General features: G+C 32.2%; 1 protein-coding gene across 4 annotated transcripts in view; it reads left to right on the top strand.

The window, feature by feature from the left end:
• The first annotated feature begins 7,082 nt into the window (after positions 1–7,082).
• LOC143225023 (uncharacterized) overlaps positions 7,083–17,209 on the top strand; it is a 55,537-nt gene continuing 45,410 nt past the window's right edge. For 2 of the 4 annotated variants that reach the window (XM_076453694.1, XM_076453680.1), the window contains exons 1-2: positions 7,083–7,182; positions 11,955–12,027. In XM_076453694.1, the coding sequence (XP_076309809.1) occupies positions 11,972–12,027 (56 nt within the window). In that variant the 5' untranslated portion in view covers positions 7,083–7,182; positions 11,955–11,971. Of the gene's footprint in view, positions 7,201–11,954; positions 12,028–17,209 lie in introns of all 4 variants that reach the window. The other 2 variants (XM_076453699.1, XM_076453685.1) reach the window with 1 other exon arrangement.

Here is a 17,209-nt window from a genome sequence, read left to right as displayed (position 1 = left end):
ACACGGACGAACCCGAATTAGATGCCTATCGTCATACAACAACAGAATGCCTGAAGATACAACAAACCATACCATGCAAAAACTTAAACAACCAATAACATGAACGTGGAAATCTCACGCAGAAATACCAGAAATGATGAAAGACTGAAGGAAGCTACAGAGGCAATTCATGTGAAGCAGAGATCCAATACTAAAAATACTAAGAAACGAAATTAAGTCCGACAACTATAGTAAATTTTGTTTACAATTTATTGGCAAAACTGGCTCAAAACGATTCTGAACACACCTACAGCAATAATTATCCTCCATTAGAAATGCACAATAAAAGAGCATACACTAACACTTAAAAGATAATTAAAAAAAGCTTCCCAAACTTAAACAACCAGGGATTAAGACATGAGCTTGCAGGACTAAAGCCCAGCGTCTTACACTAATTACGGGGCCTCAAGCTATGAGTATACTTGTATTGCACGTAAAGATTCTGTCTCGAGAGAGCCTTTATAAGTTGAAAAGCCTAGGCCAATAAAATCCTTAATACAGTCTTGAACTTTATCATGCGCACACCAAAATTCCCAGTCAACACGCAAAATATAACAACAAAGATTGATGAAGCAAAAAAAAAAAACTATCCCTCATCGGAAAAGGAAGTAAAACTAGCAAAAACTAAAAAAAGCACCAAAAAACAAAGCATTCAAGCTATTCTCCTCAAAAAAGGCACACAGAGTCTGTATGAACACATAACAACACTCTTTAACTTATCACTTAGCTCTGGATACATTCGAGTTTCTTGGAAGCAAGTAATTGTCCTTATGTTCCATAAAGAAGGAAAGCCAGCAAATAAACCAAACAATTACCGCCCGGTTAGTCTGACCAGCTGTATAGGAAATATTCTCGAAAGAATAATAAGCTACAGACTCTCAAATTACCTAGAAATAACTTCGAAATAGATTTAGAAAATTTAGACAGACCATTTAGTGATATTAACAGAAACAATTATAGATAATTTCAACAGAAACGAATGCACTGTCGCTTGCTTAAACGATTTTGAAAAAGTAGACGACACAGTGTGGTACAATGTTTTAAGATTCCGTATGGCAAATGAGGAATTACCCCCAGGGATCATTTGCTGGCTATTCAATTTCCTGAAAAATAGAAATTGTAAAATAAATGTCAGGGGAATCTTTTATGAGTCGTTTATTGCAGAGGCTGGCGTCCTCTGAGGGATAGTTAACTATTCTATTTATCGTGTATGTGAGCAATATGCCTTTAAAAGACTCAAGCTTTGGGTATGCATTACAATTTGCGAACGATATTGCAGTCTGAAAAAGTGACCCCACCTCATCCATAGCAGCGACAAATCTATAACCATTGTTAAATAATATAGAATAATACTGCCAGAAATATCGCATAAAAACAAACGTTCCAAAAAACAAACAAACAATTATTAACATTTACAAGAACCTACCAAAATAATACGTCAGTGGAATACTTCTCCAGACCACAACTTCAGAAAAAGTCCTAGTTTTAACCTTCTAAACGTAGCTAACGTGGGTGAAACATACAAATAATACATTAGCAAATATTTGGAAACGCGTACATTGTGCAAGAAGTCTAACCGGAGAAAATCAAGTAACCTCACCAGACATTATAATAAAAATGTACAAAAGATATATACGACCCCTCATCGAATTTAGATGCCCAGCATGGTTAAACATAACACGCAAGCGCATAAATAAAATAGAGTCAATACAAAACTCAATGCTCCCCACTAGTACAACAGTAAGTCTACGGATTTACAACGCTAAAATCAGAGGTGCGATTCCTCTCGGTGGATTCAGCAGATAGCTCGATGTGGCTTTGCTATAAAAAAGAAACACATACACACACAAAACTCAATAATTACTGCTGCATACAAAGTCCCTTGTAGCATATCATCCAAATTTATATGCAAATATATAAACCACAGCCGATAAACTCTTGCATAATTATCTAAATTCTTTTGAGAAAAATTGGCACAAAACAATCTACTACTAACTGCGTGAACTTAATCGCTAGTACGTTCATGGTGAAAGAATTCTTAAATGCTTCTCTCCTGTTAATATATATTTCAGAAATAGACATCTTATAAGGCTATCTACTACTAGACTATAAAACCCACACAAGTTTTTGAACCAATATAATAACATTTAAAAAATGATCTTCATACGTAAAATGTTCTTGTGTTAATTGAGAACTTATGAAATGTGTTGTTTGTACATACCGAAGTGTTTGTTTAACTGTAAACCTTTCCAATACCGAATATTAGCGACGTTGTACACAACACAAGAATGTTAATGCGGATACTAAAGTGGGCATTTGCCTTGGAAGGGGTCAGAGCAAGTGTTATTTTCTCCGATTCTCATGTTGTATCATGATAAACATTCACAAGTAAGTAAAGCCACAGTACAGACAGGAGGAAGAAGTCCAAATGAACCTGACCATCCCTGTTCTACAGACTACAGAGACCAAAGTCACAATGATGAGAAGAAGATATTTAAAATTGAATTAGTTATTACTAGTTGAAGAACTATATTGGAATTATTAGACGTTGGAGAACCTATGCCAAACTCCTCAAGCGTATAATAAATAGTAAAAGAAGTAGTAATGTTAAACTCATCTTATTTACAATGCTACTTGATTTCATAAAAAAGGAAAGAAACACAATGATAAATAATAAAAAATGAACACAAATGCTTCACGTTAATCACAGTGATAAAATGACGTTACAATTTCATGGTGTCTTTACAAAATCTAATAGATAATTGTAAGTTTGTAATATACTTTATGATTTGATTTGTTCTACCTGTCATTATACACTATGATAATCATACTCAGAGGAGGTGTATAAATGAACATTCAGGTAAGCTGTTTGTACTCTTGGATATCTTCGTGAACAGAGCACTAACATTAATATTAACCAAATATCCTGAATTAAGGTGTCTGATTTTCTTATCATTTCTCAACTTTTTTTTACATATTTAATATTAATTATTATGATATAATGATATTACAATTTTACGATTTTTTGTGCAAAATTATTTAATAAGCTTGCCTAATCTTACACAAAGACCTTATTCACATACTACAACATCGTAATTTAAATGAAGTACAAATTTGTAAATAAAGTTGTTTACAAGCTTTGACTAATCAGTACTGTAACTGTGGTGAAAATTGTTCACAAACATATTTTTGGCACGGCATGACCAGGTAGATTAAGGCGTGCGACTCGTAATCTGAGGGTTGCGGGTTCGAATCCCCATCGCAACAAACATGCTCGCCCTTTCAGCCGTGGGGGCGTTATAATGGGACGGTAAATCCCACTATTCGTTGGTAAAAGAGTAGCCCAAGAGTTGGCGGTTGATGGTGATGACTAGCTGCCTTTCCTTTAGTTTTACACTGCTAAATTAGGGACGGCTAGCACAGATAGCCCTCGAGTAGTTTTGTGCGAAATTCAAAATCAAACAAACAAAACATATTTTTATTTAGCAACATACTAGTAAGTTAAGCTTTTATCTATTTGTTTAGTTCTCCCTGAAGTGGAAGCCATTTAGTTTGTACAGTTGAAAAAAGAAAAAAAACAAACGGGCTTTTGTTACATGTTTACTAGTCTATGACATTTTGTTTGTTTGGTTTTTGAATTTTTCGCAAAGCTACACGAGGGCTGTCTGCAATAGCCGTCCCTAATTTAGCAGTGTAAGACTAGAGGGAAGGTAGCTACTCATCACCAACTATCGCCAACTCTTGGGCTACACTTTAACCAACGAATAGTGGGATTTACTGTCACATTATAACGATCTAATACCCTTACTAATGTCTTCACTAATAAAACATTGTTTTTAACTTTTAATATTATGTTATAAAGTTCATTTCTTACTGAGAGTAGAATCAAAACTAAACTCTTAAAATATTCTTTTTTCATTCAGTATCTTGCGTACCCTCTTTTTATAAAGTACTTTCTTCAGTAAGACAGTTCCACTACCTTTATCAGGCTTAGTAATGACAATACTTCTATTAATCTCTAAGTCAATGAGAGCTTTATGTTTTTCATTATATAAATTATGGCACTTTATTATAATTATTATCTTGATATAAAGAAAATGTTATCTCCGAAACTAGAGTTTAAACTCGTGCATATGTTTCTCATTCTCAAAACAACAAACCGAAATGTTTGTAGTTGTAGCAAACAATTGAAAGTCATTAAATATAATGCTCAATACAATCCTTTTAGGGGGAAGAGTGAACCGATCATGCGTGGCAGACAGTTCAATATCTATCAGTTAGGGTATTCCCTAAATGAAGTCTTTCCAGGTGATCCAACTTATTCAGTTATTTAAATCTATATTGAGTCAACGAACTCTCAATGCTACGTTATTAGATTTATGAAATACAAATGATTAATATTGTCCATTAAACCTTTCAAAAGTTCAGCTTTTTCTGCTGTTTTTTTAAGTCGCTTAGTATTCTGGAGTGTTATTTTGAGAGAAATTAAGTAACATTAAAGCTATTTAGTTAAAAACTGCTACATCCAACTTTTATTGAAAGAATAGTAAATTTACTACCATGCCAAGGTATAAAGCTAAATAACGTTACCTTGTTCAACACTTCTGGCCCGGCATGGCCAAGCGTGTTAAGGTGTGTGACTCCAAATCTGAGTGTTGCCGGTTCGCATCCTCGTCGGGCCAAACATGCTCGCCCTTTCAGCTGAGGAGGCGTTATAATGTGACGGTCAATATCACTATTCATTGGTAAAAGAGTAGCCCAAGAGTTGGCGGTAGGGGGTGATGACTAGCTGCCTTCCCTATAGTCTTACACTGCTAAATTAGGGACGGCTAGCACAGATAACCCTCGAGTAGTTTTGTGCGAAAAAAACAATCAAAACTGTTATGTCATTTTTTGAGCTCGTAAAAAACGTAAATAGTCCATAAACACTAATTATTTCATTTGGAACTCGTTGAAATCAACATAAAATCAAATTTGTGATGTAGACCTTTTTATTCATAAAATTAAATGAAAAATGTTTAAATTATCAAACTCGGCCTTCTTTTATTATATTTTAAGTTTATTTTCTACAATTTTTGGAATTCAGTGGTGCAACTTTGCTTTCGAGCTTGAATGCACACATTTGGGGGTGATATAATTATAGCAAATACAAGATAATGTATTTATGTTTGCATAACTTAGATCAGGTGCTAATTCTGTCATTAACGATACTTAAGAAATGATCGTTTCATAGTAGCAGATAAGTCACCCGAGCAGTGCTTTATTCAAAGTGATTCCAACCGCTTGTTGTTGAAGCGATAACGATCCTTAGGGAGTTTTTCTGTTGGTCCATTAAACGGATAAAAAAATGTATGCTTTAAAATATAGCTGTTGGAGTATATTGATTTTACAGTGTAATTTAAAGCACTTTTAAAAGTCAATATTATTCGAAACGTCCTGAAAATAGTTGGTTCTTAGGTAGAAAAAGGACTTAGAGGCATTGCTCTAACTCTATTAATAAAGCCAGTACAATTTTAAGGTTTGTTTGTAGATGTATTGATAGTGAAAAGTGATAATTACCCGTTTATACAAATCACTTTAAGACTCGCTTAAAATATTGTGTATAGTTTTGGTTTTACCTACGATAGTTTATTTATTATTTGAGAAAGTTTCAAAAAAGAGCTACTGGATGATTTCAGCGATGAAAGAGTTATCATACAGAGGATATTCATAGCTTGAGTGAACGGCCCGGCATGGCCAAGTGTGTTAAGGCGTTCGACTCGTCATCCTAGGGTCACTGGTTCGAATCCCGGTCGCACTAAACATGCTAGTCCTTTCAGCCGTTGGGGGCGTTATAATGTTAGGGTCAATCCCACTATTCGTTGGTAAAAGAGTAGCCCAAGAGATGATAGTGGGTGGTGATTACTAGCTGCCTTTCCTCTAGTCTTACACTGCTAAATTAGGGACGGCTAGCGCAGATAGTCCTCGAGTAGCTTTGCGCAAAATTCAAAAAACAAACAAACGTTGAGTAATGATACAGAAATCTGGTAACTTTAAAAAATAACTTTGAAATATTAATATATTAAAATATTTCTCATTCAAATATGAAATTTCATTACGTAAATAAGTTTCAATTCGTCCAGCAAGGAGTTGATAAAATTATTCTAACATACAACAGAAAGAACTTCGTACCTTTCAAAGTGCACTTTTCCATGGTTTAACAATAAAAATCAAAAGAGCAATGCAGCTATGAACCTAATCTATTATCCTTTGAATGTAATATGCTTTTATGTAGTACACACCAGTAAGTGCAGGAAAGTTACACTAGAACAACGAAGTCAATATTTTTGTATGTAAGTAAACAAGACATGTTCTACCTTTTGTTTTAATGTACAGTTAGCAAAAAAGAAAGTAACGTAATTACTTTTTGAAGCAAAAAAGAAAGTATCGTAATGACTTTTTTGATCACATGTTATGTAAAACTTTACCTACCTAAAATAACTGACAAATTTCGAAAATATAGAAATATTCTTGCTATGCAAGTTTCCCTTTTGTAAGTCAAGTAAATTATTTTTTTTACTCATTGTCCTATAAATTAATTATGATGTGACTGAGTTCCTGTGTTGTTGTAGCTCATATAAACACAAGATACAAAACATGATAATGTTTTAAGAATGTATTGTGATTTCTAAAAATTGTAGACACTTAGTATATATGTGTATTTTAATCCATAATTGTTGATGTATATTTCTTGGAAAACTGTCTCTATCTTTAACAGCATAATTTGTATGTGTGTCAATTGGATGCATCCACTTTTTCATGGTATTAACAAAAACCAATACCCATAAAGTCAAAAGTCAATTAAGTAGTTTCTTAAGTAGTTAAGATTCTATTTTCAACTTATACATGAACGTGGATTTTTCTTTTCACATATATTTCAAGAAAAGGAAATCTTAATTAATATATTACTCCAATTACAAATTTAAATTTATTGTCAAAATTATGTCTTCTTTTGTAACTTGTAAATAATATATAATGTGCTTTGATGAACATTTGTTTTATTACAAATTTAGAGACAAAACGTTTTTGAACATTGTCGTGATAACTGTGAGGGCTGTCTACGCTAGAGGGTCTCAACACTTTCAGCTTTAGTCTAGAATTATAGTAAGAGTCGTCTGTTATGTATGTAATTATAGAAATATGTATTACATTTTTTTTTGCCCGTTGTAGAATAAGTGCAAGTTTTGGTTAACACATATTTCAAGCATTAGTTTTAAATATTTTAAGATTTCATTCTCACTGAATATCAAATGCGAATAAATTGAAAGTGCTATTGTAATTATGTTTAATGTTAACTAGCCGAGCTAGGCCTGCCACTGTGAGTCGTAAGACTAGAAGGCTAACACTAGTATTAAAAGTAGTCTTTACAATTAATAACATTAACACACTAAAAGTAGTAGTGCTATCATTAATGTAAGTAAGAAGAAGTAAAGATTTAAGCACTTTGATACATTTCATTAATAAATATAAATTAGTGTCCAGTTTGACTGGGCTCCGTTAATAACCGCCTTTTCTTTTACAGCTATTATCATGCATTATTATAAGCTAATCTTACTTCAACCCATGCTAGTGTTATTTTCTTACCTAACTTTTTGTATGGTACCTTATAAGCTTTTTGAAAGTATTAAATAATCAATTACACACCATTTCCACTGTCTAGGTAATAAATAACATCAGAGAAACAATAACCGAGTAGTAAGGTAAGATTTCACTTTGGTTAATCTACCGTGTTTCTCCGATAATAAGACCTACCCATAAAATAAGACCTAGTGTGATTTTTGGGGATAGTTTTAATATAAGCCCTACCCTTAAAATAAGCCCTAGTTAAGAGTGGCAGGAAGAGGAAAGAAATAAAAAAAAAATTAATTTATTAATTAGTTTAATAGTTAGTTAATTAGTTTGTTTAAGTATTAATCAGTTAGTTTAATAGTTTAATAATAGTTTATTTTAAATGGTTAGTTTAATAGTTTTACTTTGTAACTTCATTTTTTTAATATATCAAAATAAGACATCCCCCGAAAATAAGCCCTAGTGTCATATTTTGGAGTGAAAATTAATATAAGCCCTATCTTATTTTTGGAGAAACACGGTATGTTGGCTTACACACACACATATATATATTTTACTAAATGATTTTGAAAATTTGCTCTTAACAGACTGTATAGAATTTATTCCATTACATAAGTAAGGCTAAGTGACCTATACTTTGAAGGAATGTTGTTATATTTAAAATTTGGATTAACTATTTTAAGTTCCATCCTCAGGCATTTGGCCACAGTTTGTCAATCTGCAAAATATTAAAGATGGAAGCTTTCATATCTGATCCTTAAAACTCGGTGAAAAGACCTTGTTTGTCCCTGAAGCCTTTTATTTAAACTCTCAATCTTTCTACTTGCCACCAGAAAATAAAATCTGCATGACTTAGTTCAATTTCAATCTTTCCCATAAAACTGCCATTGTCAAAAATAGTGATATACTCTCTTTTTAAAACAGAATAGATTATGAAATCTCTTAGCCATCTTGCAGTCATGAAAATTAAAATTCTTAAAGGTCTCAATTCCTCTGTGGATTATATAAAGAATGTTTATTTGGTATACTTAGTTTTTGATTTTGTGCCACACAGAAGTTTATGTAAGAAGTCAAATCAGTAGTGGTTGGGGAAAGAATTGTTGATATAAGAAGTAAAAGGTTAATAATGAATAATAGTCCAGTCAGAATAAATTTTTATGATAATGGAGTGCCCTCAGTGGTCAGTGCCAGGAGCTTTGTTTTTATTATTCATATTAATGATACTGATGGGGCATAATTAGTAAAATTTGCTGATGACATTAAATGGCCACTTTTAGCTAGATTGAAGATGTTGAGATATTGCAGAATTATTTGGATTAATTGGTAAGCTGAACAAATTATAAGCAGATAACATTTAAATATATGAATCAAGTTTAAAAGCTCAGAAGTGGTTTATTAAGCATTTAACTTTAGTTAGTTTATAGAATTAGAACTATAGCTTATATTTACATGTGTTTTATGTTGATTAGGGAAATTGCCTTACTATGTTCATACCATTTATTTACAATTGTTGTGTTGACACTTTTGTAGTATTCAAAAATTAACATCAGTCAGTGTGATATGTACAAGTTATGAATTGTAGGCATGATAACTTTCAGTTCACCTGTGACTGCTAGCAATGCTCTTGGCACAGATGTGTTAAACAAGGATATTTTGATGGTGGTTGTTATCAAGAACCCACAAACACTGGACTATACACTTTAGTAGTTTTGTTTCATTTCAAAGAATGCCTTGTGAAATGTATGTATACCATGCACACAAGAATCAAGAGTTCCTGTGAAATTATATAGCAACAATTTGTCAGAGTAAAATATGTTTAGAGAATTAGCTCCAACCCAAACATCTTTGTAAATTCTACTATAAATCAAATCATTTGGTACCTTTCTCAGTCCAGGTCAGTGAACTATGCTACAAAGCTATGAACAATGATCTGTACAGCATATGTATAGTCTTATGCTTGTAAATATTGAAAAAGAAACTAAACTTCATAATCAGTAAGGTCTGTACACAAAATTACCTTTGATATGTGTTTAGATCTATATTTATTTTTAATTTTTTTCAAGTTTCAAGTAATACAGTTATCTGAAGAGTCAGTGTCCTTTATGAATTCTGCTGTTTTAAAGTGTGAAGGCATCTACATTGTCTCAACTGTTAGAAACCTGAAAAGTCATTTAGGAGAACATTGTATTCCTAGTTTCATGGAATCTCAACCATTTTTAACATGTGTTACATAAATGTGATGTGACCCTTTACTCCACTATGCTCAAAGTAAAAAGAGTAGCCTAAGGGTTGGTGGTGGGTGGTGACGACTAGCTGCCTTCCCTCTAGTCTTTCACTACTAATTTAGGGATGGCTTGTTCAGATATATCCCTTATGTAGTTTAGTGTGAAAATTCAAAACAAACAGACTGTTGCCGTAGAATTCTACTGTAACTTATTGAGCTTAATAACTGAGATGTATTAAAATTAAAAAAAATATGAAACTTTGAGCAGACTAAAGATGTAACCTACTTTCACAAAATCTCGATTTGAAAGAACATAATTGCCTTTTTACAGATTAAAATGGCTAAGAAAACTACTAAGGGGGCATTCTAAGCTGTTGATTAGTTGTTCAGATGCTATTTATTGTAGTAAGAATATATAAGGGTCTGTTTCAAAAAGTGGAAAGAGTTGAACAGGGCCACAGTGTTTGATTCAGTACATCAGCCATATCTCAGCAAAATAAAAAGATACGAGATTATTAATTTGTACAAAACTATACACTTAATATTTTGACATCACAAACATCTAATTTTAAACAGTGCTGCATTCAACATATCACATGACTTGCTAAAATCTATATTTGGATGTGTTCTTTTAGTATTCACTTAAATTAAGGCCAATATAACATTAACATTTGACTTACAATCTACAGTTTTATACCTAACTTACAGACAAATTCATAAAATAGCTCAGTAAAATGGTTAATGCAACTTAACAAGTGCAATGACATGGCCTTTGACCCATGACTCACAGCAAAAGGGCTAAGACAGTGCTGTATAGCTAGTTGTCAAATTAACAGAAACTTAAGGAGTGCTGATTACAATTTAAGAAAGGTAATTTCTCCCTCTATCTCCATTACCAGTTAGGTCTCCTCACTTGGAATAGTGTGTGCAGTGTTAGGTTACTCATTACAAATTGATACCCACATGATGAAAAGGGTTCACAGGAGGGCTACTATGATAATTTTAGTGGTGTGTGAAATATAATTGTAAGGATAGACTATTGTCTTTACTTATTAGCTTTCTTTTTTATGAGAGTAATACAGTTATTGAAAGATTATTAATTTGTACAAAACTATACACTTAATATTTTGACATCACAAACATCTAATTTTAAATAGTGCTGCATTCAACATATCACATGACTTGCTAAAATCTATATTTGGATGTGTTCTTTTAGTATTCACTTAAATTAAGGCCAATATAACATTAACATTTGACTTACAATCTACAGTTTTATACCTAACTTACAGACAAATTCATAAAATAGCTCAGTAAAATGGTTAATGCAACTTAACAAGTGCAATGACATGGCCTTTGACCCATGACTCACAGCAAAAGGGCTAAGACAGTGCTGTATAGCTAGTTGTCAAATTAACAGAAACTTAAGGAGTGCTGATTACAATTTAAGAAAGGTAATTTCTCCCTCTATCTCCATTACCAGTTAGGTCTCCTCACTTGGAATAGTGTGTGCAGTGTTAGGTTACTCATTACAAATTGATACCCACATGATGAAAAGGGTTCACAGGAGGGCTACTATGATAATTTTAGTGGTGTGTGAAATATAATTGTAAGGATAGACTATTGTCTTTACTTATTAGCTTTCTTTTTTATGAGAGTAATACAGTTATTGAAATCTACTAGATTATTTTTAGGGATAAGAACCCTAACTTCATGTTTTTTTTTCTAATTTGAAGGTAACAGGATAAGAGGACATAATATTTGGTTAAGTCAGGCTTGGCTCTAGTTAAGACAGTTTTAGTTTCTAACAGTGTGATTGACTTATGGAATGAGTTACTATTGGGAATGTTGGAGACCAGTATTTTTGAGGAGTTTAATGTGGAAATTAGTAATTCCATGAAGAATTGAGGGTGGTTTTTAAGTTTTCACATTTCTCAAGGGTGGATGTGCAAGCACAGTCTGAAGGACCAAGTGATCCATTGTTGTATATGCATTGGTGATGTTATATTAAAAAAAATTCTTGTTGCAACTAGTATTATTGTAAAATTTGTATCATAAAAATTCAAGCAGGATTTATATGTTACAGGAACATCTGAATTTCCAATGTCTTCAGGAAAATTTCGAATGAATGAAGGTGACTGGGCTTGTCCTGACCCACAGTAAGAAATTTATTATTATCATTTTCTAACATAAAATTGATATAATAACCTTATAATATGTTGAAAACTTCTTTAGGTGTTATATTTATTTCTGGTAGATAAAGGTGAAGGTATTAACTGTTATTAATTATAGATTTTTGGCCATATTTTTTGTGTGAAAGTAATTATCCTGTTAACCTTTTACATGCTAATGAGTTAAAGCATGTATGCCATGAATGTTCCTGCAGAGTTACTGTTAAAATTTATAAAACAACTATGTTATCAGTCTATGTCAGTAAACTTGGTATCATATGGTAGTTTATAATTTCAGTTTCAACTTTTTAGTAACTTTAATCTTTTAATTTAAAAAGGAAATATTTAAAATCTCAATCTTTATTTCTCTGTATCGCATAACATTTCTTAGTTCTGAATTACTCATTTTAGATATTTTTTAAGGTATATTGGAAATGGATCAACCATCCCTGAGTCCAAACTTGGCAGTGTTTATGTTTATGGTTTTATGTGAATTTCTTCATTTGTTTATGAAACTTAAAATTCAACAGGATGAAAGTAATAGTATTATAATTCTTGTCCTCGATACCCAGAAATGAAAGAGTTGCAAGATCTAGTTTCTAGCACTAAAGTTGATTTATGTTTCAACTTTGATCACATTGTTTGTCTCAAAGTGTCTTTTGCACAAGGGGGTGTTTAATAAGTACCACATGCTGTGGAACAGATCCAACTAGCTTAGGTTTAACACCATTGACATTCCTCACAGAGCCATCAGACTTGTTCAGAACCTGGAGTATCTAACATCTTATGTGAATAGTCTAGGAAAGTCACTTCACAATTTTAATTACTTTAAATAGACAGTGCTTCCTTTTGCATTTCTTAAACTTTGTCAGCATTTAGCCTGATATGGCTTTGCTATAAGAAAACACACATGCACTCTTAAACTTTGTGCATTTAATATAAAATACCACAACCAGGAAAATATTTTCTATGTGAAGCATGAGTTTTCCCAAACAATAACCCATTCATTACAGGTGGGTCATTGTTTATTAAAACTTTTTAAAGACTTATTTAAAATTAATTAAACTAATTTATCATCAATGTGTACAATTAAAGCCAGCATTAAGATATAGCTAACAATAAATTTTTAAGTTCTTAACTATATAAAGAAATACCAAAAAAACCTCAATCTCCCCTTATATGTGAACCTTCACATTTGTTCCTTAGGTCTTCTCTCTTCTGTAATTTATTTATTACCCCTTTATGAAGTACAGAGTTTAAAATAATTACTAATTATAACATAGGTATAATTAAGACAATGCCTAGTTTTTGTAACCTTCTATTTTATTCTTATAAATTAGAATATTTGACCCACTTGCTATGCCCATCTGTTACATCCTCTTTTTCAACAAATTGCCAATAGTTCTTTGTGACATTTATTCTATATGATTTATAACAAATAGAAAGGCAAAGTTTTAATCTATCAAGTGACATATAATATTATGTTGTGTTTGGTACAAAGTATCATCCTTATCATTTTGAAAGTTTCTCTGGAGATGTTCAAATTGGAAAGCTTACAAAATTATTTTAAGGTTCTATGCCATATTTATTTTTATTTTTGTTATATTCTGCACTTATTTTACACTTATTTAATCAGGTAATTGGTTGATGCATTATCAGGATTTGCTATATGTTTAAGAAGGGTGATTACACTAGTTTAATTTTCCTTTCAGTGGTAAGTTTTTCGACTTGTATACTTCACATGTAAGGGATATACTCATGGTAGGCGAAGCTTATTTTTGTGGCTTTGTCCTTCTGAAAATGTGGGAAATTTTTGTATTTCATGTTAATAGTGCTTGGCTTTGCTTTAGTAAGATATTTAGGTGTTCTTCATCACCACAGTAAATTTAGATAAAATGTAAGTAATATTTTACTTTGTTTATTTGGTAATTTTGGTCATTTTGCATGTTTGTTAACATTTATGTATCTTGTAGGGTTTGTCAGTTTGATATTAATAAGAACTTTATCTAGGTATGTTTAGATAGTTTGTGTAACATATTTATTGTTATAAGTTTATTTTGTTATCTGTTTTTTCAGTTTGATGCATGTAATGTACAATTATGACAGAAAGTGTTCGTATCCCTGCATCCCGAGTGGTTTTTTGCTCATAACTTAAAAAGTATCACAATTAGGCTAATAGAAGTATCATATATTACAAATATAACAACACACATTTACATAATTTTTTATGTAAATTAAATGACAAATAAACTGGTTATAAACAAATAACCAAAAATAGGAGGAGCAGAAAGTGTTTGTACAGTTCAGAATGTGTGAAAAAACTGATATTCCCGTAACAATTTTGTCTAGTTTGGCAAATAAACTACATTATACCATTCCAGAACTAGACACTGGGTTCATAATTATTAGAATTTAGCCAGCAAAAAATGTACTTCTGGCAATTTAGTGCTGTCTCCTTCATTATCTGCTTGGTCATCATGGTGAATAGGAACAACTGTCCAGTGATTTAAAAAACTGAATTATTGTAAAATACAAGTCTTGTGTGTCTCTTTCCAGTATTACTACACAACTTAATATGCTGAAATCTACTGTTCAAAACATAATTGCCAAGTTTAAGCTTACAGGATCAACTGCTAACCTCCCTCTTTCCAGACGCCCCACCAAAACTTCACAGAGAACCAAGAGGAAGATTCTCAGAGAGATTAGTAGGAACTTTCGTTTAACACGTAATGACATACAGAAACTAGTAAGGGAAACCGGGGTTGAAATAAGCACCTCTACAGTTACCAACATGTTACACTCTTCTGGGTTCAAAGCATGCCATCCTCGTAGAACTCCATATTTAATACCTGTTTGTTTAGAAGCACGATTGAGGTATGCAAGAAAGAATGTAGATAAACCCGTTAACTATTGGAAGAGTATTCTTTGGTCAGACGAGACTAAAATCGAGCTTTTTAGCCACAATGATGTTTGCTATATTTTCCATAAGAAGGGGGAATGAAATTTTCCAAAGAACACCGTCACTACAGTTAAACACGGAGGTGGCTCGATCATGCAATGGGGTTCCTTCAGCTCTTCTGGTGTAGGCAGCCTTCACCGCATCAATGGAATTATGAAAAAAGAAGAGTTCGTTGATATATTAGGCACTTGTATCAAGAAAGATGCTCGGAACTTGCTGCTTGGGCGTCGTTGGATCTTCCAGCACGACAGTGATCTCAAGCACACATTGAAATATGTGCAATCGTGGTTGCAGAGGAACCATACAAGCATTCTGGAGTGGCTGTTGGAGTCACCTGATCTCAACCCAATTGAAAATGTTTGGCAAGAGTTTAAGACCAGGGTTCATCAGCGTCATCCGAAAAACTTGCAAGAGTTGGAGGCCTTCTGTAAAGAAGAATGGAAGAAAATACCAGTTGAGTACTGTCAAACGATCATGGAGGGCTATGAGGAGAGATTGCGCCAAGTAATTCACCTGAAAGGCTACACAATTGACCATTAAAGTAGATGCACGAACACTTTCTGCCCTTCCTATGTTTGGTTATTTGTTTATAAACAGTTTATTTGTCTTTCAGTTTACATAAAAATGTATGTAGATGTGTGTTAGTGTAATATTTATAATATATTATACTTTAATTATCCTAATTATAATACTTTTTAAGTTATGAGGCAAAAACTACTTATGATGCAGGAGTATGAACACTTTCTGTCGTAAGTGTATATTGTTGGATATGTATTGAGCAAGTCCTACCTGTTCTCTAAATTTGTAAAAGATTCTTGAGACCAATAATCAACGACATATGGTTTGTAAAAATACTAGTGTGTTTTGAAATGTAGAACATTTGAGAATCTCACCTTAAACTATATAAACCAACATGCTAAGAGACATTATTTGTCAGCTACAATCAGTATACTATAAGCCTCTGAAGCTATAATTGTGATTAATGCTTATTAATTGGAAACCTACAAAATTTGATAAGGAATGTTTAAAGATTTCAGACATTACAAACCGTTTAACTTCAGTGAATTTTCTTTGGATATTAGTATTTTCATGAAGGCATTAAATATCTTCAATTGTAAAAAGTCAGTGATATGAGGCCAACCAAGCTTGCTAGCATAAATGAGGTGTAATAGTATAAACTGAGAATTAAATTGCTCATCGTGGGCCTTGATTGTTGATAAAATATTCAATTCTAGACTGGATACAAGACTCCAGTATTATCTGTAAGTTTATAAAATTCTTGTATATAAACTAATTGTGGTGATAACTATTTGTAATAACCATAACTGTAAAATGTATTGTTATTTGTATATTAAAATATATTTGTGTTAAAATAAATACTGTATATTAATCTTGTTGGCAGATATCATAAATTTAATCTGTTCAGTGCCGTAGACGAGATAACTCATCTACGAGATAACTCCAAGCCGATTGGTAACATAGTGCCACAGATGAGTTAATTTGTTCTCAATAATACCTAACTTCAACGCTAGGTGTCAGCACTATATATGCATTTGACCTACTTACAAATTGTTGCACTTTCAATCCAAAATGGCATCACAAAAAAAGTTACAAAATGAAGAAGCATTAGAGTTGTATTATAGCAGCTTAAATACTTGGCAATCAACAGGTTAATACTTAGCAACATTTAATTAAATTATAATTTAATATAAATTAAAAAATTTTTGCTATTTCCAAATGTAATATGTAATGTACATAACATAATAAATTGGCAACTCATCCTGGATAAATTATAACACTTAATAGTTGTGAGTTACATCTAATTCATTGTTCTAATGGTCTAATTTTCTCTTGTTATTCTTAAATAGTAGTGTATAGCCTGTCAAAAATGATGGGGAACTATTACCAACCCATCCCATGGTATATCATAACCTCGCCATAACTGAAATAAATTTTGCAAAATCAAGCTTTACCAATAAAGAGGCAGAAAAGTGTAGTTGAGGCAGTAAAATGTCAGTAAATTTCTTTGTGAGCTAATGAAAAGTAAGATCATTCATGAATTAAATTCATGGTGTATTCATAGAATAATTATTGGTAAAAATCAGATTAACAATTCTTAATATATAGGAAAGCCAGTGCATTTTGGTAACACTAGGTTCCAACAACTGCTTTTATGTCATCTTGCTTAGCAACAAAAGTATAACCTAATAT

The sequence above is a fragment of the Tachypleus tridentatus genome, chromosome 1 (assembly GCF_004210375.1).
Source record: "Tachypleus tridentatus isolate NWPU-2018 chromosome 1, ASM421037v1, whole genome shotgun sequence".
NCBI classification, from domain to species: Eukaryota; Metazoa; Arthropoda; class Merostomata; order Xiphosura; family Limulidae; genus Tachypleus; species Tachypleus tridentatus.
Note: the sequence above shows the minus strand (reverse complement) of the source record. Positions and strands in the feature narration are given on the sequence as shown.